General features: G+C 44.2%; 1 protein-coding gene across 1 annotated transcript in view; it reads right to left on the bottom strand.

Annotated features, from left to right (window-relative positions):
• Positions 1–2,451: 2,451 nt before the first annotated feature.
• The window catches only part of LOC126355324 (mediator of RNA polymerase II transcription subunit 15-like), a 94,465-nt gene continuing 68,980 nt past the window's right edge, over positions 2,452–27,936 (bottom strand). Inside the window, exon 3 of the mRNA XM_050005618.1 lies at positions 2,452–10,789. Coding sequence (XP_049861575.1) covers positions 9,942–10,789 — 848 coding nt within the window. The 3' untranslated portion in view covers positions 2,452–9,941. The remainder of the gene's footprint in view (positions 10,790–27,936) is intronic.

Genomic DNA, 27,936 nt, shown 5'->3' with positions numbered 1-27,936 from the left:
TATAAGACAACTCTCTGGTGCAGTAGTTAGATCGGTTACTGCTACTACAGTGGCAGGTTATCAAGATTTAAGTGAGTTTGAACGTGGTATTATAGTCGGCGCACGAGCGATGTGACACAGCATCTCCGAGATAGTGATCAAGTGGGGATTTTCCCGTATGACCATTTCACGACTGTGCCGTGAATATTAGGAATCCGGTAAAACATCAAATCTCCCACATCGTTGCGGCCTGAAAAGGATCCTACAAGAACAGGACCAACGACGACTGAAGAGAATCTTTCAACGTGACGGAAGTGCAACCCTTCCGCAAACTGCTGCATATGTCAATGCTGGGCCATCAACAAGCGTCAGCGTGCGAATCATTCAACGAAACTTCATCGATATGGGCTTTCCGAGCCGAAGTCGTACTCGTGCACCCTTGATGACTGCACGACACAAAGCTTTACGCCTCGCCTTGGCCCATTAACACCGACATTGGACTGTTGATGACTGGAAACATGTTGCCTGGTCGGACGAATCTCGTTTGAAATTGTATCGAGCGGATGGAAGTGTACGGGTATGGAGACAATCTCATGGATCCATGGACCCTGCATGTCAGCATGGGACTGTTCAAGCTGGTAGAGGCTGTGTAATGGTGTGGGGCGTGTACAGTTGAAGTCATAGGGGACCTCTAGTACGCCTAGGTACGACTCTGACAAGCGACACGTACATGAGCATCCTGTCTGATCACCTATTGTGCATTCCGACAGACTTGGGCAATTCCAGCAGGACAGTGCAACACCCCATACGTCCAGAACTGCTACAGATTGGCTCCAGGCAATCTCTTCTGAGTTTAAACACTTCCACTGGCCACCAAACTCCCCAGACATAAACATTATAGAGCAAATATTGGATGCCTCGCAACGTACTGTTCAGAAGAGATCTCCGCCCCCTCGTACCCCTACGGATTTATGGACAGTCCTGCGGGATTTCTGGTGTCATTTCCCTCCAGCACTGCCTCAGACATTTGTTGAGTCCGTGCCATGTCGTGTTGCGGCACTTCTGCGTACTCGCGAGGGCCCCACACTGTTTTTGGTAGGTGTAGCACTTTGTTTGGCTGTTCTGTGCAGTAGGTCCGTTCGTTTCTTACGTCGCTCTATCCAGTACTGAGAGCACAGTGAGGACGTAAGTTGTCTCGAAAATAGCGTATCTCGGTAACTGTGCTTGCTGCCGTAGGATTTCGTCAGATTTCATGCAGCCCACATAACGTAACTGATATGCATTTCCTTGTTCGTGACAATTCTCGGCCGCACAATGCAGGGTCAACGATGACGGACACTCCTGCAGCGTCTTCAATGGGAAGTCTTTTATCACCCACCAAACAGCCCGGACGTGGTTCCCTCTGATTTTCATCTCTGCTCACATGAACCGCTGGATATGAAGACAACACTTTGGCACAGACAACGAGCTGCAGACCAGCATAGAGAAATGGCGGAAAGCACAGGCGGCTGTCACCTAAGAAGAGGATACTGAAGTTGGTGCAACACTGCGACAAATATCTAAGTCGGATTGGCGACTATGTAGAGAAGTTAAGTGGAGCGTGTAGGAAATAAAACGTTTCTGATTTTCATTGCGTGTTCCATTTCGCGACCGATCGGTCCTTACTTTCCGAACAACCCTCCTACATTCTCACAGTCAAAGTTCTGCAATCCTTTCCATTTGTGTATTGCCACACACCTAAGATGTGGCACAACTATCATTAGAGTAAATTGAATCCTTCTATCCTCTTTGATGCAATTTTCACACTGTATATTCGTGAGTTTCTAAGTGCCTCGCTACAGAGCTTAATTTGTTTTTGTTTTGGCACCTCAGATTTTAGTTTAATAGTACATGACATATTTGTTACAAATTTCTTTTAGACATTTTTCAAACGTTTCGTAGCATTCTACTTTATTTAATCTCATGTTTCGAGGAGATTAAATTTGCTCTGAGGTGAAGCAGTACAAGGTCGTCAAAACTGACCTTTCCTGAAAGTTAATATGCTTTTTAAGCACACTGTGGCGAGACAGACACTGATCATTGGAAGGAACTTCTCTCTCCACTATGTCGGAGTGAACAATTTACTGTCTTTTTAATCAACAGCTTGCTATATACGCCGTTTTTAATTTTTGACACAGGAAACCAAAACTACCATCGATCACTAGGTGCCAACTAGTGATGAAGTTCACGTTACAATTAACGCAAATCCATGAAAGATTGCCATTATAGACTGTGTAGCTGTTACAATAGTATATGCTTGAAAATGGCACTAAAATATGGATTCAGTAGTGAGATGGAAAACTGTGACCACAAAAAATATCAGTATGCTCTGTAATCTGGTTTACCTGCGACCACTTCAAATATCAGATAGAAAGGAGAAAACTCTTAAATGAAACACACAAACAAATTATTATATTTTCTGATAAACTAGCAGTTTATTACCATTTACAATATTGAATCCAAACTGATACAATTTGGGTGTGTGAATAGTAATTTTTTTAATGTTTTTGTTTTATTCTGTGAGCCATTAAAAAAAACTTGGCATAATCTTGACCAGTGAGATACTTTTGTTTAAAAGATAATACGTACAGTCTCTTGCAAACATTATAGAGCAGCTTCATTACTTTCACACATGTTCATACTTTCGCGTTCTCTCACATACACCCACGAACATTTGCATTTAAAAAAAGACATCTCCTCAATGTCATGGGCCTTTACACATTAATAATAATTAATAATATGTAATAATATATACATCACAAACATTGCCTTCGTGAGGGGGAGGGAGGAGATTGAGGAAAAATAAATTAGAATTAGTAATTTAATATATTTATATAAAACATTTCATTTTTCTGCCTGGCAAAACGAACAAAATTATACAGCAATAATATGTACTTCGAAGTAATATACAAATGAGACATACATAAGACATGCGTCATTAAGAAAAACTATACACTATTTACTAATAACAAACATACTAAATGACAGTTTGGACATTTCTGCTAAAGTCTCTCACAAATACTTTTACAATAAAAATCACAAATAATTCAAGTCAACAGATATTTCCTCACGGCTTTTACGAAAATGTTGTACAAGCAGAAAAAGAAAACCTTCTGTCAGTGAGAACTGTGAAATTTGTTTAAGTAAATAGATGCTAAGTATCTAAAATATGGTTTTTTTGCACTTCGCAAAACATTTTTTCATTTCAGCATAATAAGGATGAACGTGTCAATCACATATGTGATCAGGTAAACTTAACAAACATGACATGAATTCGTTGAATTTACAAATTCACAATTATAGACTAAGCATGTCAGAAAGGCAAAAGCAAACATCGTTCAATGGGCTTTAAATAAATATTTATCTATAAAATTCTAGATAAATAAACGTTTGGCTGTAGCATTCATAATGTTCACAATTTTCTAAACAAACATTTACTTATTCAAAAAACATAGCAAGAAATGTGTTTTTTCATTTCACCAGAGATTACTTCCATGAGAGAGTCGAAATCATCTGTCACACAAATAACTCAAGCTTTCAGATTCATACACTAACTCATACTAACTACATAGTTCTTCCTACTGCTCATCATTAATTCTGTCTACATTCGGATAACACGAAAACGAAAACAAATAATAAAATGCAAAAAAAGAGAAACAAGTTGTAACAAAAGAAAAAAGATATGTTTCGGATTAGACCTGTCGCGCCCAACAAATTATTTTCAGCGATGGATATCAGAAATCTTGAATTTCATTTTCAAATTAAATGGGTGTAGTAAAAAGCAAAAATGTGAAATCAATATCCAGCACCCACATTTTACTCTATCACAATAGAGGAAATGAAAAACAATGAGGATGCCGAGCATTATGAAGAAGTAACTAAAGAAGTAAAAATAATTATACCTTCATTAACCCTCGAAAACAGAAATGCACAAAAAGGATAGAATAAAGAACGTCATAAAAGTTACTCATGCACATGCAGTTAGTATAGTTAATGCATAAAAAGAAAGGAGGAGTACAGCAGATATCAGTACAATACAGCATTTCAGTTTCACGACAAATTTGGCTGTCGACTGTAAAGTGCGAAAAATGTGTGCACACGAATAAAGGCTGAAACAACACGAATAAAGGTTGACACAACCGACGGCTAGCATTCAGAAATCAGTAACATTAACAGACTGTATAAACCTGAGTTGGATAGTAATCTTCAAAGTATCTTTTGACACTGTACCCACTCAGAGAGTACTGAAAACTGATTTTGAAAACATGTAGCAGTACAGAAGTACAGAAATGCAGATTTCTACATGTAGAACCATATATCAAATTTCTAATTTCTGTGTCTAGTGACGGCACGCGCCTGAAGCTGCATCTAATGTGAGAGGTAGCTTGCTCACACTGGTTTACACACAATTCTAACATAGAAATCTAAATCTAATTCAAAACATTTATAGAATTTCTGCATTCTCGACTATCGAAATAGGTTTCTACACACTCTAGCCACAATTATAACAATAGAGCAGTGAGATCTCTACAGTAATATGACTATATCACTCTTTCATAGTCTATGTAATTCACACACATATAAAATGCTCGTTTTAGTTCACAGTGGTGTACATATTAAATATTTTTTTTACTTTAATGACAACATAGTTCTTTATTTGGACGACTTCAATAGGAACAAAGTTTCATTCTGTCTCGTGTATTTCTTCAAGTAAAATATACTGAGATATAAAATAATTATATATGCGAACACTCCGCAAAATTTTGTGAAAAACTAACGAAGTATTTAAGCAGTGACGTGATGCTCGTAGGTACACGGCGAGCGACAGAAGCTGCTAACCGATCTGCTGTGCTGCTAATGCGACATGAATTTGTACTTTTTAACAAATCTGTTCTCTACCAGACTATGAAAACACATCGAAGGAAAGCCCAAAACCGCAAGGATAGTTTCAGTGTGATAGAACCGACCTGTTCTAAGCATCTAACACTCCATCTAGTGCAGACCGAAATCGAGGCGAGGCCTCAAATGGGTGGGGAATTTGATATATGGCAATACAACAAAATCAGTTTTCTTGTCATAATGAGCTTGCGGGACGAGTAGCAGAAAAATCCTCGTGTTAACAATAATGCTTACAACACATAACAGCTCAAATAATTCTCGTAATAATTAACAAGTTTCAACTGGGTGGGGGGAGGGGGGGGTTTGGAGGAGAGAACTTAGGATGGGGGCGGTTGCGTGTGCCCATGATATGGTAAGTTGTCAGTGCCTCGCTCTCTCGGCCGCGCAACGAATCGCCCACCCGTGGAAGCTACAGCATGCTCTGTACGTTTCCTGAACGTAATGGCGGCTTCATTCCCGGTCAGGATAAAACCACTGAACACAGTGCTCTAGTACCATTTTGACCCGGTGGAATATCGCACTGTAGGTGGCAATCCTTTGGTGAAAGTAGCAATTGGTCTTTTCTCGCAGCAAAAAACACTTTGCTATGCTAATGGAGCTAGCAGTTCTCGCTATGTTACAGGAGTGGCCGGTACAGACAGAAGATGATGGAACGAGGCCTTAGTAGTGGACAGTGTCCAAGAGCGAGAACGGTCCTACTTTGAGGAGGGCCCGGGAGACGGACTGGATAGGGTGGGCGGCGCGCACGCACGGCCGGGAGTGTAGGCTTGCGGCTGGGCTGCATGAGAGACAGGCGGCGAGGAGGTAGTACAGTACATACAACTATAACTTCACTTATGGCAGTTTGCCCCCCTGCACAATAAGTTTAATTTATTTATCTTCAAAGATATGAAATCTACTAGGAACCATAATCAGTTGCATTTAACATGCATCTTCACCACACCATCTTCAATATCATGTACATTTACAAAAAATCTTGTGAACAAAGAAAAACAATTTTTATAGTAATAATATCCACATACGTACACTTACTACAAATATTACTTAAACTGGGCGAGGTTTCGTATTTTGTACGTCATTATTATATTTATATAATAATAAGAAGCTTTGTAGTGCCACACAACATAGCAGTTTTTTTTTACTTCATTTTGCATCTGCCGGGCGCGTTTCTTCGGCTTTTCTTTCTGCGTTTGGCCTGGAGGATTGTTCTATAGTTAGATTTTACGAACGGCGGCAAAAACGAAATTCTGAGCCTGGTGTGCGATTTTTTTTTTTTAAAAAAGAGTCACCTTCCCTGCTGCACACAATTTTCCGAGTTCCTTCTATTACTCTGTGACCGCTCTCTGATTGTATCTCGATCGCGGTACCCCCTTGCAGTTTTCACCCTGCTGTTAAAATTCGTTAAATCTCCTTCAATAAATTTATACAAATGGAACAGCTCATATACGAAAATATTAAAAATATATATCAGCTATTGGTTAATATATAATTGAAATATTTCAATTACGTATTATGATCTTCTTAAGGATACTTGTGTTCTTTCCCAGACCGTGGTCAAAAAATTTTTCTTTCTTTTCCTTTTTTTTAGCAACTCCGCTCGTCGCTAGGCGACATCTGGCCCACAGGGTGCGCGCTCTTGAGGAACTGCGGCGCAGAATTTTGTTTTCGCGATCAGAGAAATTCGTCGGGTGGCGAACCACTGCCTATCCTCAATTTGATGGGTTTCAAACGGGCCCAACTGCCTGGGTGCGTACTGGCGACCCTACAGTTAACGTTAGTTCCGATGTATCGACTGCCGCGCAAGCAGGAGATTGATTTAGCAAATCGGTAAAAAAAAAGGGTCTCTCTCTCTTTTGAGTGAAGGGCTTTCAGGATGTATTAATTTTGCTTCGAAACTGGCAGCAGTTTAGGAGTCGAGGGTCCGAAACCAAGGAACAGCAAAATAGATAACCGCGCGTTTGTGCAGTGCTGTGTACGTCCTTCTCCCGTACTCACATCGGAAAGGAACAGAGACGTTAAAATGTTTTGTTAGAGGAACTGAGAAGAGGAAAGGGCATAGCATTGAGGATGAGCACTAGTGCCTAGGCGAGCGCGGCGGGGGTGGAGCCCCGCCTCCCGGCCCCCGAGCGGCGGTAGCCCAGCCACCCACGCGTTCGCCCGCACACCTTAAAAATGGCGACTCCACGTCCTAGCACACACCGACCACGTCCCGGCACACAGATCTATTAATAGTTACAATTATTAATATCTTATCATTAGTATTATTATTATTATTATTATAGAAAAAGCATTCATAAACAGGAACCTTAGTAATGTTAGCTAAAGATAGGAACCTTGGGTGCTGGGATGAGGCCCGCCGAGGCTGCGAGCGGGCGACTGCGGGGGCGGTTCAGCCCCCGGCGGCCGCCACGCCCACCGCCCCGACGAGCCCTTTTTAAAATCTGCGGAGCCGTCCTCGTCCCGAGCTGCGAGGGCGGCCCGTTTCTTTAATTTCTCATCACTCTCTCTATCTCACTCTTTCCTTCCTTAAAATTTAAACATCTGATTTTATCTTTTGACGAGCGCTCCGAGCCTTCTTTTAAAACAATCACGCGTGACAAGCTAAAGAACACTTCGAGTGATAGTTCTCATAGTACTGGGAGGCCGGAAGTGAGCGCCGAATTTCTTACGCTCAGCTACGAGCCACTGACCGGGCATAGTTGACATCACTGAGAAAGTACCCTGGCTCAGAAAGGCATCTCTGAAGTGGCTGTTCACCTCCCGAGAAATTAATATGGCCTCTGTGGCTACAACTCTCTTTTAAGTTAATAACACACAAAAGTTTTCATACATTGGACCCTATCTGCTGAGCTAAACAGAACCCAAATCTGACAGAACACAGTTTCTCTTTTTTCACATTAGTTTTTAAACTTTTCAAGTGTAATTTTTTGTGTAGACGTGTCTTGGTTACATTTTCGTGTGTGTTTGTATCTGTATGTGTCTGTGTTTGTGTATGTGTGTGTATACATTTGCGTGTGTTTAACGTGTAGAATAATAACATGATAATAGTACAACCAGAAACAAACTGACATATACACAAACAATAAGCTAGTCACTTGTTTTTAATATATGTTTTTTTCTTTACTCATAATTATTTTCTTTTAAAAATTGTCATCTCAGTACTCCAAAGTCACAGAAAGCAGCGAGGTTTGGATTTCATTATCATTAAAATTTCATGACATTTATAAAGTTTCTCCCTCTACAATTTTATAGTAATTTGCAGTTAATAATCATTGCCTTAATATTTACACATGCACGATCAATATACTGTAGCCACAATGCTCAGATTTTGAATAGATTTGCGTAGCTACTGTGAAATACTCTGCCAAATTCATACTTCCATTACGTTACTTTTCATTAAAAATGTAAAGTTGCCCACGAGGCGACAACAAAAGAAGACACATTCTAGTGAAACGTGCAACAGTCTTTCAAGCACAGTTCAGTACGGTTCAACATGTATACACTCCGTGAGAAGAATAAACTCTGTGCCAAACGCTTAGGAATATTTTCGTTAGTGGCGCTGGTCATGCAGCTTTACTTTAGGAACTCGGTACACTCCAGTGGCTGCTCTGTAGGTGCAGTCAACGCCTTAGTAGCTGTTTGCAAATAAGACTCTAGTAACAAACCAGTCAGTATAAATTAGAAAATAAATCCAATGTTTACCATTCGAAAGAAAATAAACAGTTGATAAACGTACTGATGCGGATTGCAACAATAATGATTTTTTTCAGTAAGGAAATTATTGCCAACAGTACACAAAAGTACTTATGAGGGATACAAAAGTAATAGTAAAATTACGTTAGTACAGCTCCACGGTATTGACTATCACACATACACACCTAATCACAACACATGATTTGGTCTAGCCCAAAAATAATAAATCTCAAGTAAACAATTATCATCTCCATTAAGTTTATTCAGATGATAAAACTCATTCCAAAACTATCTTTGTTACATATCTGTAATAAATAGTAACTATGTATGTAGTATTTCTTCCTATGAGAAGTGTTAGGAATATCTCACGTGTGTACGGTTATTTTTTAAAAACCTGGCACGCTTGACGAAAAAGAATCACACAATCACAGTTTTTTAACTGCGACCGTTCCATCGCTTTAATTAATATTACACGACATAGAATCACAAACAGAACGTTTTAGAGTCTACCCTTGACCTACAAACGTCGGATACTAAACTTTCTTTTTTTTCTCCAATGTCTACACCAAACAACATAGATTTTTTTAAAAGCCCAAAATAATAAAAGACATGTCATTTGTCATTACAAGCTATTTATGGAACTGTAAAATACTTCTCCAGCATAGGATCTGCCTCTGTTGCGGCATTATTTGCGAGGAGAGTGAGTAAACTATTACCACGAGTTAACTACGTGTGTCGTTGTACGGTACAGGAGAATAGGTGTCCAGAGTTCGGGCAGTGTCACAGCCGAACGGAGGCCTGGTACGTCGACGGCAGCAGCAGTTGTTTCCAGCCGCGGACTACTTGTCCATACGTTACAATAATTTGACAGGCCAGTGCCGATATTACAATTTTTCAGACATTTCGCGGTTGGTGATCCCATTCGGATCACGCGCAGAAGTTATGGGCGAAATATTCTACAAACATACGTCAGAATGGTTCTCGGTAGTTTTAAATGTTTGAAAGGTTCAGATTTTTTAGGGGGGGGGGGGGGAGGAAAGGGGATCGGATCCCAACTTACGGCCATGAGGTTGGCTATTATGGATTTGCCAATCGTTTTTGCTCCAGGGGGCTAGAGGACTGAAAATATTTCCTGCAATTTAGTGGTCGGTCACGGGAATGTGCGGCGGAGAGACCATCTGGCAGTATGTTTGGTGGAATGTTCCGCCCCAGCATCTGCCAGTGTACAATTGGTCGGGCAGAGGGGTCGATCACCTGCAGAGTCACAGGTGGGTGCTCGAGACTCCCACGCGGAGAGCCGAGGCGAGGGGGTTGTGGCCCCAGAGGGTCAGCTATTGGCCGGTGCTGGGCACGGCGGCAGCGAGCGGCTGCATTGCCGGCGAGAAGCGCTTCTGCTGGGCCGCCGCCATGCCCTTGGCGGCCGAGCCGTCGACGGAGGCCGCGCCGGTGGCGATGTTGGCGTTCGAGTCGGTGCTCTCTGCGGCGGCTCGGGCGGCCAGCAGCGTGATTTGGTTGACGACGTCCTCCATCTGGTGGGAGAGCGAGGGCGAGTCGCGCAGGCGGGCGCGGTGCGGCTCGGAGTCGGCGTGCGCGCGCGCCTCCGCCAGCGAGGCGCCCAGGTCGGCCGGGCACAGCGTGCACTCGAAGCGCTGCGCGCGCACCAGCCGAACGGCGGCGCGACGCTCGGCGGCCGCCTGCCCCGCGTAGCAGGCGACGCGCTGGTGCGCCAGCAGCGCCGCCTCCGCCGCGAACACCAGCCGGCACTTGGCGCACACGAAGCCCGCCTCGGCGTCGACGGCGCGCACGTGCGCCGGCAGCAGCGCCTGGCCCTGCCCGTCGTCCAGCGGCGTCGACACGCGCACCGAGCGCACGCCGGGCTCCCCGGAGGCCGCGGCAGCGGCGGCGCTGACCGCCTGCAGCGCCGACACCGACAGCCCCAGCGCGGCTAGCGGAGTGCCGCCGCCGCCGCCCACACCTCCCAGCTGTTGCTGCTGCTGCTGTTGTGGCTGCTGCTGCTGCTGTTGTTGTTGCGCCTGCGGCGGGGCTGGGGGAGGGGGTGGTGGAGGAGCTGGCTGTTGCTGTTGTTGTTGTTGTTGCTGCTGCTGCTGCTGCTGCTGCTGCTGTTGATGGTGTTGGTCGAAAATGATGCCCGGAGCAGCGCCGCCTCCGCCTCCTGCACCTGAAACACGTCACGACAAGACTTAGCGCCCATTCAAGTTCTCGTCTACAGACATCCGAATAACACACAATTCTTTTCCACGAGACACACAGACACAGTTGTAAACGTAATTTCAAATGTATTACGAGGACTTTTTCTATATGAAAACTTTTAAAGCTTCTTAAATAAACCTGACTTTACTAACATTCTCCATCTTCACTAGGTGTACCGGTATGAAATGAGCGTTTTTTTTTTTTTTTTGTTATTGTGAAAATGAAACACTAATTTTGAATTGAAAAGTAAAAACATTTTATTCAAAGTACTGAACATTGCTTTCTATACATTTTGACCACCTTTCTGCCGCTGGCCGCAGTGGTCTAGCGGTTCTAGGCACTCAGTCAGGAACCGCGCGACTGCTACGGTCGTAGGTTCGAATCCTGCCTCGGGCATGGATGTGTGTGATGTCCTTAGGTTAGTAAGGTTTAAGTAGTTCTAAGTTCTAGGGGACTGATGACCTCAATGTTAAGTCCCACAGTGCTCAGAGACATTTGAACCATCGTCCAGTCACGTTAATGTGACCATCTTTTAAAGGCCTTTGCAGTATGCTCTGCTGCGATACGAGCGGGAAGAGGTTCAATGAGTTTCTGGAAGGTACGGACAGCATTATGCACCCATGCCAACTCCAGTACCGTGGCGAGCTGCATTAGGCGTCACGGTAGAGGCCCCGTGCTGCGGACAGCACGATCAAGCTGGTCCCATAAGTTATCGAATGGTTTTAAATCCGGGAAGTTTTTTTTGGCATGGAAGTACGGTAATCTTATCCTGGTTCTCTTCCAACCATGCTCGTACATGGCGAGCAATGTGACACGTTGCATTGTCCTACTGGTAGATGCCATCGTACCGAGGGAAAAACAAACTGCATGTTGGGAAACATGTCCCTCATGGATAGATAAACATAACGTTCCCTCCTTGTATGGTTCCAGATGTTTCAATCCGTGCACGCTAACGTCCGTCTGATAGGTCATAAAACGTGATTCATCTGAGAAACCCACCTGTGGCTACTCAGTGAGCGTCCGGTTGCAGTCGTATCGCGCAAATTACTGCCTTCGTCGCCGATGAACAGAAGTCAGCATGGGTGCTTGAACCAGGCGCCTGCCCTAGGAGACCTCTACGAAGCAACGGTCGTTGAGGAGACACTGTTGGTAGCCCCTTGGTTCATCCGCGCCGTCACTTCCTCAACAGCTGCACGTCTGTTCACCTCCGCACTCCTGTCATCCATGGCCCGAGCACCACATTTACCTCGGCGACGGGTTTGGATAGCGCCATTTTGACATACACTGTGTACTTTAACCACTGCGGCTTGCGAACAGTTTACACGCTCAGCCGTTTCGGAAATTCTTCTAAAATTGGCCCGAAAACGAATGACCACGCATTTCGTCCACTATCTATCACCTGATGGACCGTATTAGTGCGTAGTCTTACCCAGACGCACGGATAACATCACAGCCCAGCATCCTGTGATCCACCTATTAGATAACTAACATGTTGACGAAGGTGACAGTAGAACTTTTGGTCTAGTCACCGCGTTGGTGCGGGCGTGAAGGGCACGGTTTTCGGCGACCCCCCCCCCCCCCCCTCCCGGCCCCGCACCCGACCCCGCCCCCCCCCCCCCCCCCGATACGTTTTATGTAGCCTCCACTAATAGTGTCGTTATTGCACGGTGAGTTCGAAAATAGGCGCTGGTCACATTAGTGTCAGTGGACCGTCTAGATATACTGCTCTAACCAGCTGCTGTGGCCGAGCGGTTCTAGGCGCTTCAGTCCGGAACAACTCTGCTGGTACGGTCGCAGATTCGAATCCTGCGGTCTCTCCGCGAAAGTTTCAGAAATTTTTATAAATTACATAACTCAGTACATATCTCAAAATATCTCTTCTTATCTTACCGATTCCTAAACTTTAATATACGATGATTATCAATGCAAAGTAGTTTCAAGCCCTATTATTCCTTGGAGCGTCCATTTACTCCATGGAAGAGCTTCTCTGCTATCTACATTTTCTCTTATGAAAACAATGATGGAGATCTTGCGGATTAGCAAGGAAAGAACGAAGATGTATATGTATGTATTGTTGAGGTAGTCGCCATCTTGATGAGATTCTGTATGAGAAGGAATTTAATACATGAACTAAACTAAAGTAATTGTGTTCGCGTATTATTTAACTGATTATTATTGACAGTGTCTACTTACTACGCTGTGTTGCACGGGATCAGTGGGGAACGTCTGATTTACAATGGACGAACCTGCCGTTTTGTATGCTCAAGATATCCAGCTTGTTACTTTCAATAAATAGGCTAACACGGTGTTACCAGCAGATCTCCGGTCTTCTCCATGTGATCACCGAAAGTTAATAATTATTACAAATGTTTTCAGGAGATCGACTGACAATTTTCGTCGCACCGAGACTTCGAAATTGCTTCACTGCCTTATGGAATTTAAGTTAAGCTCAATTTAATCAGGATAGAACAGTGCTGAACTGTCTGAATGTGATAAACCTGCTTTGTGAATGAAAATTCCCTTAATATACGCATGTTTTTTACTATACTGATCAGTGAAGCTGAATCAGGCCGGTGTGAGAGAGGTTTTTAAATTTTAGATTACACACAAAAAAAATATTAAACTGCCTCGGGCGTGGATGTGTGTGATGTTCTTAGGTTAGTTAGGTTTAAGTAGTTCTAAGTCTAGGGGACTGATGACTTCAGATATAAACTCCCATAGTGCTTAGAGCCATTTGAATCATATACTGCTCTAATGGTGAGCAACAAGTTTGTCTGGTTCTCATTGCAGCCAGCACACTGTCCGAGGGCAGTATTTTCATTACTACAGTGATCAAATAGCAGCGAAGTCACAGCGCTGGTCGTTGCGTACACGAGATTCTACCACTGCCGCTTCCTGTACGAGGCGAAGTCACGGCCAACACTCCACGAGAGCGGCTGCCGGCGTTGCGCGCGATAGCGGCCGCGGCCAGATTTCCAAACTGAATCTCCTGTCGATTCGCGCAACGATACGTCGGCAGTGGCAACGCCCACCGGCTGTGCTTTATTATACGGCGAACGCATTAAGAACTCTCCCCTGCAGACAAGGCACCGCTCAAATCGTGACGGCGATATTTAGATGCCAATCGTGTTCTCCGGGAATAGATTTTGAGACACGATTACAATGGGTACCTTCCGTGAGGGCTGTTTCGGTTACTCGTTCTCTTTTTTGCGCCGCACACCTCCGGAGAGCCAGGCGCGGAGCGGGCGCCGGCTGGGAGCCGGTGACGCACGGCCGCGGATCTCATTAGGAGCCGCTATTTACATAAAGGAGGGCGGGTGCTGGCGACATTGTGTTTACACGCCGGTATGCAAATGTAATGTGATAACGAGGATGAGACACGCTCCCCCGCCGCTGCGTTTGCCGACGCAGGCGCCGAATACGGCGGCCAATTAGGCAAACCCAGAACCCACGCGGTCCGCTTGCCGTCGTCTCAGTTGGGGGGAGGGGGGCAGTGTCCGCCGCTCGGGTAGCTCACAGGTACAAATTACTGTGCGCGCACCCTCTAGTACTACGAGACGGCGAGTTTACCTGAGGCAGCTGCAGCGCGGCACAACAGACCAACCAGGGAGCATTACTCGTAAATGAAAATTATTCCGCTCCTCGCAACAGTACTGGAAAACCACAAGTAAACCGTGGAAACCGAGTAGGAACTGGAGCAAATGTCTAGCAGAAAACGGACGAAATCTCCGAAGAAAGTAAGTAAATATTTATTTCTCTACACTGCCACAACAAAAGTTTGCAGACCCTTTTAGAGGTTTCCAATTCACTCAGGATTTACTGTTACAGGATGCACATGGAGAACATGAAATCATGAGATTTACAGAGCAATAGCACAAGCAGTTCTCAGGTATCGACCCATCCTGAAACGCCCATATTAGTTCGTCGTGTAGCTTCCACAGACAGCAATGCAGGCGCTGACTCTGGCGTCCAGTGGATTGTAAAAATGGCGGATACTGTTCTGTGATACACTACACGTGTGTGAGGGAGCATTAACCTGTTGGAACAACACATCATTTCCAATTTGCGAAAAAATCGGACTAAAGTGCAAATGACATTAATCTATGGAAAGAGATATCCCTTGTGGGAGACTTTAACGCTCGAAAAGGAAAGACCGGAAACATAGAGGTTGTACGAAGATACAGGAAGTAAACAAATAACGACAGTAGGAAAAGACTGGTTAATTATTGTGGAGCACACTCGTTAAGAATACAGAACGGCTACTTTCATCTCAAAAAATGGTTCAAATGGCTCTGAGCACTATGGGACTTAACATCTGAGGTCATCAGTCCCCTAGAACTTAGAACTACTGAAACCTAACTAAACTAAGGACATCACACACATCCATGCACGAGACAGGTTTCGAACATGCGACCGTAGCGGTCGCGCGGTTCCAGACTGAAGCGCCTAGAACCGCCCGGCCACAACGGCCGGCTTTTCTCTCAGAGAAAGACATAAATACACCTGGATGCAACCTGCAAGCAATTTAAGATAATAGGTTATACGATACTAAACTGAATAACTCCTCCGGAAGAAGCCATGAAGGCCCAACGGTACCGACCGGCCGCCGTGTCATCTTCAGCCCATAGGCGTCACTGGATGCGGATACGGAGGGGCATCTGGTCAGCATACCGCTCTCCCGGCCGTGTGTCAGTTTCCAAGACCGGAGCCGCTACTTCTCAATCACGTAGATCCTCAGTTTGCCTCACAAGGGTTGAGGGCACCCCGCTTGCCAACAGCGCCCGACAGACCGGATGGTCACCCATCCAAGTGAGAGCCCAGCTCGACAGCGCTTAACTTTGGTGATCTGACGGGAACCAGTGTTACCACTCCGGCAAGACCGTTGGCAGGTTGTACGATACAGCCGCAAAATTAAGAATTAAAAACGCAAGAGGTTAGAGTCTTCAGAAGTGAAGAATGTGAATCAGACCATTTTACGAGTATAAATCAAAGCAAAAGCAAAAGTTGTAGTAAAATCAACACCCATGGCAATAATAGAGAAAACAGTAAAATAGCTGACGCATCCAGATATAATTTGGAAAATTTACAACAAGATCCTGTGAAGTTCCTACAGAATACGATATTGACTTGCAAACTAAATAATGTTAGGGACATCAGCGATCCACGCGACAATAATGTACAATGGAATGAAAGAGTGCATTCAATGTGCAGTATGAGAAGTCTTTGGAATAAAAGAGAGTTCTAAGAATTTGAATCGGGAATGGTGTACAAAAGGTATTGAGGAAATGGTGAAAAAGAAAAAAAAAACAACTGTACCACATGTGGTTAACTCGCAGGGCAACGAGAATAGGAAGTACTATACAAGACAGAACAGAGAGACTAAAAAAGAAATTCCCAGAGCAAAAAAAAAAGTGATGGGCAAAATGTGTGAGGAGATAAACATGTATATGGGTGCTTCCAAAGTAAAATATGCCTGGAAAACAATAAAACACCTGAGAGCTGATACAGTAGAAAAAATAAATATGCCAATATGGGTGTCCAGAAGAGGGACATCACAAAAAGCTTTTGGGCGAGAAGAGGAATGAGTACAAACAGGCAGTATATCGGCTGAAAGATGCAGATATCATAGTCATCACTGAGTCAGCTACCATCTGTGGTTCGAAGTGATGGACTATTATGCAGAAGAACTACAAGAAAATTCAAGTTGAAGAAATGGATTTCCTATGGAAAATAACAAAAGAAAAGATACCTAACGGGTGGAATATAACGCAAACAAATTTTATGATTTGAGCACTTAATGAGAATGGGCAAACTAAGAATACTCAAAATATATCTTAACATAAAGCTATAAACATAAGGAGGGAAATGCATTATCTTACACTTTTACTTTGTTTGCAAATTCTACCATAAGTACCTCTCATCCAAATCTAAATACTTGAAATTTGATTCACACAAAACGTGTGCCATTCACTAATATCGTAGTTTGTTCAAGGAATACGCTTCACAGACTTGTCGCACTTCTATTTATATGGGGCAGTCAAATAAAAACAAAACAAACATGGAAAGAAGTAAAGCAAGCCATATTTCTTTTTTTCAAAAGTAATCGCCATAACTGTTAATTTACTTATCCCACTGTGAGACAAGAGGGTCAATGCCTTCATGGAAAAATGTTTGCGGTTGCCTACGGAACCATGATTGTATCCAGGAGTGCAACTCTTCGTTCGAAGCAGGTAGACGGACCCGAATGTCTTTCTTCAGAGCTCCAAAAATATGGAAATCGCATGGAGGATGTGCAAGAGCTTGCCAGCGAAATTTCTGCAGCGCAGTCGAAACAAGAGGCACTCGGGCTCTGGGAGAGTTACGACGACCTTTTTCTGTGACTTCAAGGGTCCGCTGCTCATTGCTTTTCTGGAACACGGCGTAACTCACAGAGGTACGCAGACACTTCGAAAAAACGGAAGAGCGCCATCAAGTCCAGTCGCCAAGGAATGTTGACGGAACACAGCATTCTGTTGCAGGATAATGGCCGCCCACATGTTGCCAACATTATTTCAACTACGCTGTAGATTTGGCGAGAAGCCCTTATACATCCTCCACACAGTCCCGACGTGTCCTCATGCGATTTCCAAATTTTCGGACCAAGACATGCACGCCTGGGTGCAACAATGGCTCCGTAACTTATGACATAATAAACAGTTTACATACTTTTACCATCTCTATCGTTTTCGTTTGACGGCCCTTTATATCTCCCGGAACAACTTTTCAGCAGCACAGTTACGGCTACGCTAATGCGGTTCTTTAAGTAATATCACAGCGGAGTTGGTGTCATCGTAAATTAATACCTTCACCAAACGAGCTCTCTATTTTCAAGTTACTAATCAGTGTTGGCAACAGGTAGGTGATAAGCTGGTTTTCCTGCCCGAACTGAACCTATAAGGTAGGATTATACTGCACTTTGAGGGAGTATCGTAAGAGGTTTGCAGACCAAGATCAAAACTCAAAACTCAGTTTTGTTAATTCCGAGTATCATCTCCTCCCCCCTTCTCCGAAATATTAATTTTTAACTGAAATCGAGTTATTAATTGGACACATTCTAGAGTGTATTTCAGGGCAAAACCGAGTTCATAATTTTGTATGAATACTCAGGTACAGTTACTAAAGAAGTATTAGGACGCAAATCACTTCTGCTTCAAATGCACGCTATAATGGTCGAGAGAGTATGTTACCTTTGAGATTGCGTGGGGTCAGTTGATGTTAGTTAAGAACACCTTCAAGACGACAAAGCGCCATTGTCAACTCTCACTGAGTTTGAAGGAGGTCATGTAATAGGGGTACGCGAAACTGGATATCCCTTTTGGGATGTTGCATAAACATTTGGTAGGAATGTAGCCACTGTACATGATTGCTGTGACCGGTGGTGACGATAATGTACGATCGCAAGAATACCGGGCTCCGGACGGGCACGTGGTACTATCTATATGGATACACCGTCGTGCAAGGCGTACGAGTTCTGGCGCATCGTACTGCATATGCAGCAGCAAAATTGCAAGGAACTGTTACAAACTGGTGACTTCAAGGACAGCCCCAGGCCAGACGTCTTATAGCGTGCATTCCACCGACCCCAAACCACCACCATTTGTGCCTTCAGTGCTATAAAGTGCGAGTTCATTAGAGAGCAGTTCGAAGTCTGTTGTGAATTCTGATGAAAGCTGGTTCTGGCTCGGCGCCAGTGATGGCCTGCTACCAACCTGTCTGCGTGCTAGACACACGGGACCCACACCTGAAGTTATCCTCTGCGGTACGTACGATTTCATATGACAGCATGAGCCCGCTCGTTGTTATCCCACTCACTCAGACTGAAAATCTGTACGTCAGTCTGGTGAATCAACCTGCTGTGCTGTCATTCATCAACAGCATTTTAGGAGGGTGTTTTCCAATAGGATAACGCTTGGACAAATACCGCTGTTGCAACCCAACACGCTCTGCAGAGTGTCAACACGTTGCCTTGGTCCGCTCGAGCACATATGGGAAACCATTTCAGCGTTAACCGTCCCTGTATTGACCGACTAAGTGCAACAGGCATGGTACTCCATCCCGCAAACTGACGTACGGCACCCGTATAACACATTTGCATGAACGTTTGCATGCTTGCACTATGGTGGCTACACCAGCATTTCACATACTGAATGCCTTATCTCGTGCTTATATTAACCTGTGATCTTGCAGTGTTAATCACTTAACAATTGTTACCTAGACAAATGTATTCGCGGAATTTCATTACTCTACATTAATTATTTTTTGGTGTCCGATTTTTTTTTGTCAGTGTATAATTTAGGTTATCTTTCTTAAGGCACATGAAATATTTTTTCGGCCAGTTCTTTTCCAAACTATATAAGTAGTTTGCGGTACTGACGCTGACATAGTTGTCCGCAAGGGCATGAGGGCAAGAAGTACCACTTGTCGCTCCCCTCTCCCCTGGAATTTGAAATATAGAGTTTTTATTCATTACACAGTTCTTATATACCATGGACAATCATCAGTTCTCTGGATATAATAAGTTGTATTGCACAACTTGCTCGCGAATCAGACCAACTCTTTCAGAGCAATTTTCGAGTCTAGCCTTTGCTGGATATATTTCTGCTATCACCGGTAGTGACCTTACGATATTATTCAAAAACTAAAATAAAAAACCTTCAAAACCCTTGTGTGGACGACGATTTCCTTGGATGCTACAAACGCCCTGTTCTCAGATGTGTCTATATCGCTCCTGTTTCATATTACTGAGCTCTCAATATGAATGACATCGACAGGGAACAAATAAATAATAGTACCACACAGTAATTCGCCGGCATTGCCTACGATCAATCAATAGTTTTGTTCTCACTGGATTATTTGCATGCTCTCTGTGTATCGTAACGTGAATTTCAAGAGACAAATGTCACTTACTCAGTAGCTACTGCTGTACTCTGCCTTCCCATAAATACGTGTAACATTCATGAATCTCCACTTGGTTAGAGTAACGCATTAGATGTTGCTTCCGAGATAAATGGCCTAGCGTAGATGTCCATGTACGTCTTATTTCGAGTGACTTTACAGCATTCAGGCAAATGTTTGGTTAGTCCCTCATTTCACAACAATTATATGAGAACAGCTTAGTAAGGAACCAACACACAATATGCCTTAAGCAGATTACTCGCAGAAGGTTGAGACTTGTCGTCTGCGTTAGCACTAGCAACAGTGAAATGCTTCGGCAGGCGTTTTAGGTGGTTGTGAAGACTATACAGGAGGGGAATGAATTTTCAATATTTAACACAACTTGCGTGACGTGAAGTTGTGTTGTGGTATAACTGGCAACGCATAATAAAAAAGTTTAGAAACCACTAACGAGTTCCGTATTAAAACAAGTCATGTTTCCGGTTGTGTATTTATTATTCGTCAATATTGATCTGTAACAAACTAAAACTATCGTTAGGTTGAGATTTGCCGACGGCGTTACAAATACCTTTTTTTTTTCAAATTGTAAACAGCATCTGCATGAACGTCTCATGGCTGTGAACGCAAACAAAGGGAAAACCACTGAATTGAATACTGACGAAATATTACTCAACAATAAATTGTCAATGTCGTCTACTCAAAGATGGTCGCGTTTTCCATTGCCCATTTTCAGTTTGCAGTTATATACAATGCATTTCAAAGCTTAAAGCCGTTAGTGCGGATTACGTCTGCCTGTCTCTCTGAACTGCAGGTATAAACAACAAGACAACCATGAGCTCATTAGACACAGGCTCTTCATGTGTTTAGATAAGGCTCCGGCAAAGACTTCGGTGAGGAATTCTGGGAGGAACTAGCTTGGTATCTAACTGAAATAGTTTAATAAAACACTGATTAGCAAAGGTTGTAGCCGATCTCAGTATTTTATTACTGCAGTGTATCTCACTCTCTTCCACTTCGTGAAGTTGGCATGATATACTCATAACACGAATGCGTACAGAAAGCACATATGAATGACGGAATTACGACTCATATCTGGCTGATTCCCTCAAAACTGTGAGCCAAGTGCGACGAGCCGGCCGGTGTGGCCGTGCGCTTCAGTCTGGAACCGCGTGACCGCTACGGTCGCAGGTTCGAATCCTGCCTCGGACATGGATGTGTGTGATGTTCTTAGGTTAGTTAGGTTTAATTAGTTCTAAGTTCTACGGGACTGATGACCACAGATGTTAAGTCCCATAGTGCTAGAGCCATTTGAACCATTTTTTGAACCAAGTGCGACGAACTGGCTGTCGCATTCCCTGGTTACTTTTTCCGTGTCTTTATCGTTCCGCTTTTGCTTTCCACTCATCACGTTCAACGGTAACGCTTCAGAGAAGCAGTCAGCGATGCAGATCCCGAAACTTGTAAATCCTCCAATGACACATTTGCAGGTAGGCATTGGTTCAGGAAACGGGCAAATGAACCAAACGCCAGAACGGAAATGAGGTAGAAAGCCGAGGTGTCCGATACTGATGTTCCCTGGAGGTAATGAGCGGGGTGATGATGGGCGGACCCGACTCCTGGCTTAACAGCAATTAACACTGACGTCACTTCCGCTGCTCCGGGCTGCGCGTCAGGGGCAGGGTTGCTTTTTGCGTGGCTTGCCGCTGAGACTAATGATCAGGAAGTTGCGCCAGTCACCTGGCCCTGGGGCTGCTCAAGCAAGATGCTGCACACATCACAGTAGTTACTGAAAGATTATTACTAAAGCAACTTTACAGCAGTAGTACAAAAATCTTCAGCGAGTTACATAGGTAGACGTAGAGATCTGCCTACACTATCTGATCAAAAGTATCCGGACACGCCTAAGTAATGCGGAATTGAACATTGTCAGGACAGATGGATCCACTGGTATAAATGAAGGCGGGGATTATTGTGTTCTCAGTAGAGAAACAGAAACATTAGAATAGAACGGTCTGGAGAGCTTATAGACTTCGAATGTGGACAAGTTATTAGACGTTACTTGAGTAACAAACTTACCAGCAATACTTTAAGCGTTCTAAAGCTGCCAAAATCCATTATTGGTGATGTGTTTGGGAAGTGGAAACCCGAAGAAACAACCACAGCTAAAACAACAGCAGGTAGTCCTCTTGTACTGACGGACTTTGCGGATGGTGATAGTAGAATATCGCATGAAATCGGTTGAAAGAATCACATGCGAATTCCAAAGTGCTTACAGCAATCCAGCTAGCACAATGACTATGCATGGGGAGTTTAAGAGAACTGGGTACAACGGTGGAGCAGCTCCTCATAAGCCACCTATTTCTGTAGTAAACGCTAAGCGACGCTTGATGTATTACAGAACGATGCCGTTGTCCCGACCTGACCCCAAATGTGCACCTTCGGAATAAGTTAGAACGTGATTCGCTCTAGCTCCAGCGTCCAATAGGACCACTTGATCTGGTTTCGGCTCTTGATCAAGAATGGGCTGCCATTCTTCCATATACATTCAGACACCTCACTGAAAGTGTTCTCAGCGGAGGTCAAACCGCCATTAAGGTGAAAGGTGGACATACCCCATATAAATGACCACTAACAAGCATCCAGATTCTTTTGATCAGATAGTGTATATCTAGTAAAGTGGTATCCGTGCCCATAAGTCTCTTTATGCCCGTTTCTGAGATTAAAACTATGTATATCCGGATTGTATGTACATACGAATTATGTAATATCCTAAGTACCATAGGAAAGTTGACTCGGCCGTTGCTGTTTACAATATATATAAATGAGCGTCGGATGCTCTTAAAGGCTATTCGCAGATAACCCAGTTGTCTGTACCAAAGTAACAACGCCAGAAGATAGTAACAATATGCAGAACGATCTGCACAGAATTGATGAATGGTGCAGGCTCTGGCAGTTGGCCCTGGACGTAAATAAATGTAACATATTGCGCATACGTAGAAAAAGAAATCCACTACGGTGCAGCTACACTACTGATGACAAACAGCTGAAGACAACGTTTATCGTAAAATGTCTAGGCGTAACTATCCAGAGAGACCTTAAGTGGAATGACCACCTAAATCAGAGTGTGGGAAAAGCAGATACGGGACTCAGATTAATCGGAAGAATCTTAAGGAAGTTAAACTCATCCACGAAAGAAGTGGCTTATAAGGCACTTGTTCGCCCGATTCTTGAGTATTGTTCATCTATATGGGATCCCTATAAGATATGACTGATAGGAAGATAGAGAAGATCCAAGGAAAAGTGGCACGTTTCGTCACGGGATCGTTTAGCAGGCGAGAGAGCGTTACGGAGCTACCAAACAAATTCGACTGGCAGACATTACAAGAGAGGCGTTGTGCATCACGGAGAGATTTCGTATTGAACTTTCGGGACAGTGCTTTTCAGGAGGAGTCGGACAACATATTACTTACCCCCCCCCCCCCCCCCCCACACACACACACACACACACATACATCTCGCGTATTGACCACGAAGAGAAAATTCGAGAAATTAGAGCCAATACAGAGGCTTACCAACAATCATTCTTCTCACACACTATTCGCGAGTGGAACATGGTTGAAGGAATCAGATAGTGGTACCGAAAGTAACGTCCGCCACACATCAATAGGTGGCTTGTGGAGTATGATTTAGACGTAAATGTAGAAACCGGTGAAATTTGAGACCAGTTACATAGGAACTTATTCACAAAATTTACATTTTAACACTAATTACGATATCTTATAGTGAAATCAGTGGCGGCTACTAACAACACATTCGCAATTATTTGGCAAAGTTTCGTTTGTGAGACTTGTTTACAGAAACATTTTTGCTTCTATTATTATATGCACTCAGCTCTGTCAGATTTTGGTACGAACTATGATGCACAATGGAAAATCAATCGCTTTTGTAACAGAACTATGCAGCTTCTTAACACAATTCAGGAGTCTGTAATACCTCACACCTTCTTTTATGCAAAGTACCACGTACCGTGTAGTTTCGTGGTTTTAGTGCAGCGTTTGGTTTATCATTTTTTCATTCATCTTTCTTTTGATATCGAGTAGTCGCTCACTTGAGCAAACACATCTCTGCTGCTGGCTCATTTTCAGGTGTCATCAACGGCGTGAGGAAAACAAAAAATGATATCTGCCCTTTGTTGTTCTGCTGGTGGTCGTAGCGAGTGGACGCAGCTCCGAAGTGAGCTCACATTTTGTATAAGATTTAGCTCAATATAGTGGTGAGCTGATAAAAACGCTTAGTGTTTCTTACATTATTTCAATTAGGAGCTGAAACTTGGTGCCGCTATATGTTAAAGAGATTGAACAGGAACCAGAAAGAAGAAATGAAGTGTGTAGAGCAGACTCCCAATCTGGAAAGATAGGAGAGTTCAGGTTCGAGTGAGCGAGGCAATAGATTTTTGAACCATACACTATAAGACAGAAAAAAAGCAAGGCACCACGAAGGAATTACCCGAATTGGACGGAAATCGGTAAATGTGATGTGATGTACATGAAGAGATAACGTTTGAAGCATTATGGGCAGGGCACTTCAACTACTTCGGGATTCTGACGATCTAATGCGCCAGCTGGACAGAAACTGGCACCATATGCCTCAGGAGGACATCGGAAAAACCTGTCAATCGGTGAAAAGCCGAATAACTCCTTATATATATATATATATATATATATATATATATATATATATTCTAAAAGCCGTGCGGGGTAGCCGCGTGGTCAAGGGTGCATTGTCACGGTTCGCGCGGCTCCCCCCAGTCGGAGGTTCGATTCCTCCCTCGGGCAAGTGTGTGTGTGTGTGTGTGTGTGTGTGTGTGTGTGTGTGTGTGTGTGTGTGTGTGTGTGTGTGTTGTCCATAGCGTAAGTTAGTTTAAGGTGGATTAAGTAGTCTGTAAGCCTATAAGTAGGCTGTTTAGGTTTTTATGTTGGTAAAGTCACGTGGAGCTCTGTATAAAAATCACTGACTGTACTGTGTGCAGTCTGCGGCTGGTTGGACTCATTGTTGAAATATTCGCTATTGTAGTGTTGGGCAGTTGGATGTGCGTTGCACAGTTGGAGGTGAGGCGCCAGCAATGGTGGATGTGGGGAGAGAGATGGTAGAATTTTGAGAACGGACGATCTGGACGTGTGTCCATCAGAAAGAGTAAATTTGCAATACTGGATAACATGAACTGGTATATATAATGGTGACTTTTGAACATTATTAAGGTAAAAACTTTGTTTGTTCTTTATCAAAATCTTTCATTTGCTAACTATGCCTATCAGTAGTTAGTGCCTTCAGTAGTTAGAATGTTTTATTTAGCTGGCAGTATTGGCGCTCGCTGTGTTGCAGTAGTTCGAGTAACGAAGATTTTTGTGAGGTAAGTGATTCATGAAAGGTATAGGTTACTGTTAGTCAGGGCCATTCTTTTGTAGGGATTATTGAAAGTCAGATTGCGCTGCGCTAAACATATTGTGTGTCAGTTTAGTGTTGATCAGAATAAGTAAAGAACGAAATGTCTGAGTACGTTCAGTTCCGCTCACCTGTTTGAAAATCAAATAACGTAAGAGATCTATCAGCACAGCAATTCATTAATTTTTCTAAGGAGACGTTTCAAGCCTAGAGACCGATAATCTCAGCAGTTTGGTCCCACAGGAACTTACCTCAAATTTCCAAAATTTTTTAATTCTAAGATTGTAGTCATTTGTTTTTCTGCACATGTATACAACATCTACCGGTTTCCATTGCCACTCGGATAATTTCTTCGTGATGGGTCTTTCTTTTTTTTTCGTACAGTGTATTATAATTTGTAAATTATGAAAATATGGAGCATTCCGTTTTAACTGTAGATAATATACGCAGTACAACGTTTCAGTAAACGATGTGATGAATGTGAAGGAAGGAAGTAGAAAATAGTTGGTATAGCACGTACTGCGGTGCGGGAGGAGAACGGCACTTTGCGTGGTAGTCTACAGTGTAGCAGCAGAGCGGCGCGTACCAGCGCTGGGTGCCGTGTTGTGCCGCTCTGCGCGGGGCTCATCTGTCAACGGGCGGCTGCCGGCCGGCTCCCCCTCAGTCACCGCATCTCGTCTCTATGACAACATCCTCTGTTTCACTCGCTTTCGTAAAGAGCTTTAATTAATTAGGATTTCCCACCCCACTGGTTTTATTTAAACCACTCACTAACTCGGACTTCCAAGGGAAGTGTCATTTCAGGCGCTCACCCATCGCACACACGCTCACACACACACACACACACACACACACACACACACACACACACAGCAGTGACGCACACGCACCGACCACGCACTCGCGAGCTGGCTGGCGGCTCGCCCGCCGCTGCTTGTCTGTGAGCGCGTACGAGGGGCAAATTACAAGTAATTATCTCCAAGTTCAAATTAATTAAGTATTCTAAACGAGCGTGGCGGTGGCAGTAATGACGGTCTTCCTGTGTGAGCGGGCGGCGCCGGGCGGAGGCGGGATGGCGTCCGTGAGAACGGCCCGAGCCGAGCCGCGGAGCAATGCGTTGCAGCCAGCGATCGCCCACCAAACTCACCCAACTCGGAACGCTCAAACGGCTCGATGAAATGCCGCTCTGGTTTTTACGCTGGGCACTGAAGGGAAACTTGGGGTTTAACGACCCGTCAACGCCGTGGTCTTTGGGGACGGATTGCCGGCCGGAGTGGCCGAGCGGTTCTAGTCGCTTCAGTCTGGAACCGCGCGACCGCTACGGTCGCAGGTTCGAATCCTGCATCGGGCATGGATGTGTGTGATGTCCTTAGGTTAGTTAGGTTTAAGTAGTTCTAGGGGGACTGATGACCTGGGATGTTAAGTCCCATAGTGCTCAGAGCCATTTGGAGACGGATCACAAGCTCCGACAGGAGAAGGTCCGAGACGGAAATCGGCCTTGTTCTTTTCAGCCCCAGCATTTGCCGTAAGGCGATTTTTAAACGGGACAGAAAACATAAATCTTGACATTCTTCTAAATGGTTCAAATGGCTCTAAGCACTATGGGACTTAAAATCTGACGTCGTCAAGCCCGTAGACTTAAAACTACTTAAACCTAACCAACCTAAGGACATCACACACATCCATGCCCGCGGCGGGATTCGAACCTGCGACCGTAGCAGTCGCGCAGTTCCGGACTTTTTCTTTTACTATCGAAGAAGTGGGGAGGACAGAGTGATCAGGGGACGTAACCCGAGGCCTGGCCACAGTGTCCCCCTCGCCCGTCAAGGAATCAGGGATGGTAAGGGGAAATCTTTTGTGGGAATTTTTATTTATTTATATTTATTTACTGTTTTTGATATATTTTTAATTTGGTTTTACTTTGTACCACAACAAAAATAAATGTACCTAGCACCTCATCGTGCTCTGAGTAAACAAAACAATATCTCGGCACGTCGTACACCGAGGTAATGTATATGGGGAGAACAAAAAAAAAAGTGCCGCGTACATGATGCAGTAGAGTGTGTCCTACCCTCCTTACGCTTCATCATCCAGGTACGTCTTCACGTATATCATGTTATTCCACAGAGAATTGAACATAATCTTGTCAGCTCACTCAGTGCGTGTCTTCTCCTACCAGTTGATGATCCAGCTGCGTGGAGGGTCGCGTGGGGCACTCCCTAAGTAAATAGAAAACTACTGTCCGTATTTTGGGTTCCGTACGATCTTGCAAACACGTTCTTGTAGGTAGTTCCAAAAGTCGAATACATCTTTAGGTCCATCGTGAAGTAAGTAGCGTACCGCATGCGCACGGATCCACGTGACTGCGTTGGTCTTGGTGCACAGGAAATACTGTTGATCCGGAAATAGTAGAAACCGAGGTGTAATGTGTTCCCGAGTCGCTCGTAGAAAATACGACAAGATTTGTCGCACCAAGCGCCATACGTCTTCTGCCGCTCCTCATGTGAGACGGTGTTCGTCCGTGTCTGGCATCCCGCAGTCTAGGGCTGAAGGGCCTAGAACCGCTCGGCCACAGCGGCCGGCGGACAAATTGAACTGGCTGGAGCATTATCGCACGATTCAGTAATCATTATTCCACGAATGCCTACACATCAGTAACGATGGTGCTCACCGCTGATGGCTATGCACAGTCTGCAGCTATACGAGGGTTTGCCCAGTGACACCCTAAGTCGGATTGTA

The sequence above is a fragment of the Schistocerca gregaria genome, chromosome 3 (genome assembly GCF_023897955.1).
Source record: "Schistocerca gregaria isolate iqSchGreg1 chromosome 3, iqSchGreg1.2, whole genome shotgun sequence".
In the NCBI taxonomy this organism is placed as follows: Eukaryota; Metazoa; Arthropoda; class Insecta; order Orthoptera; family Acrididae; genus Schistocerca; species Schistocerca gregaria.
This window is presented reverse-complemented; position numbering and strand designations above follow the sequence as displayed.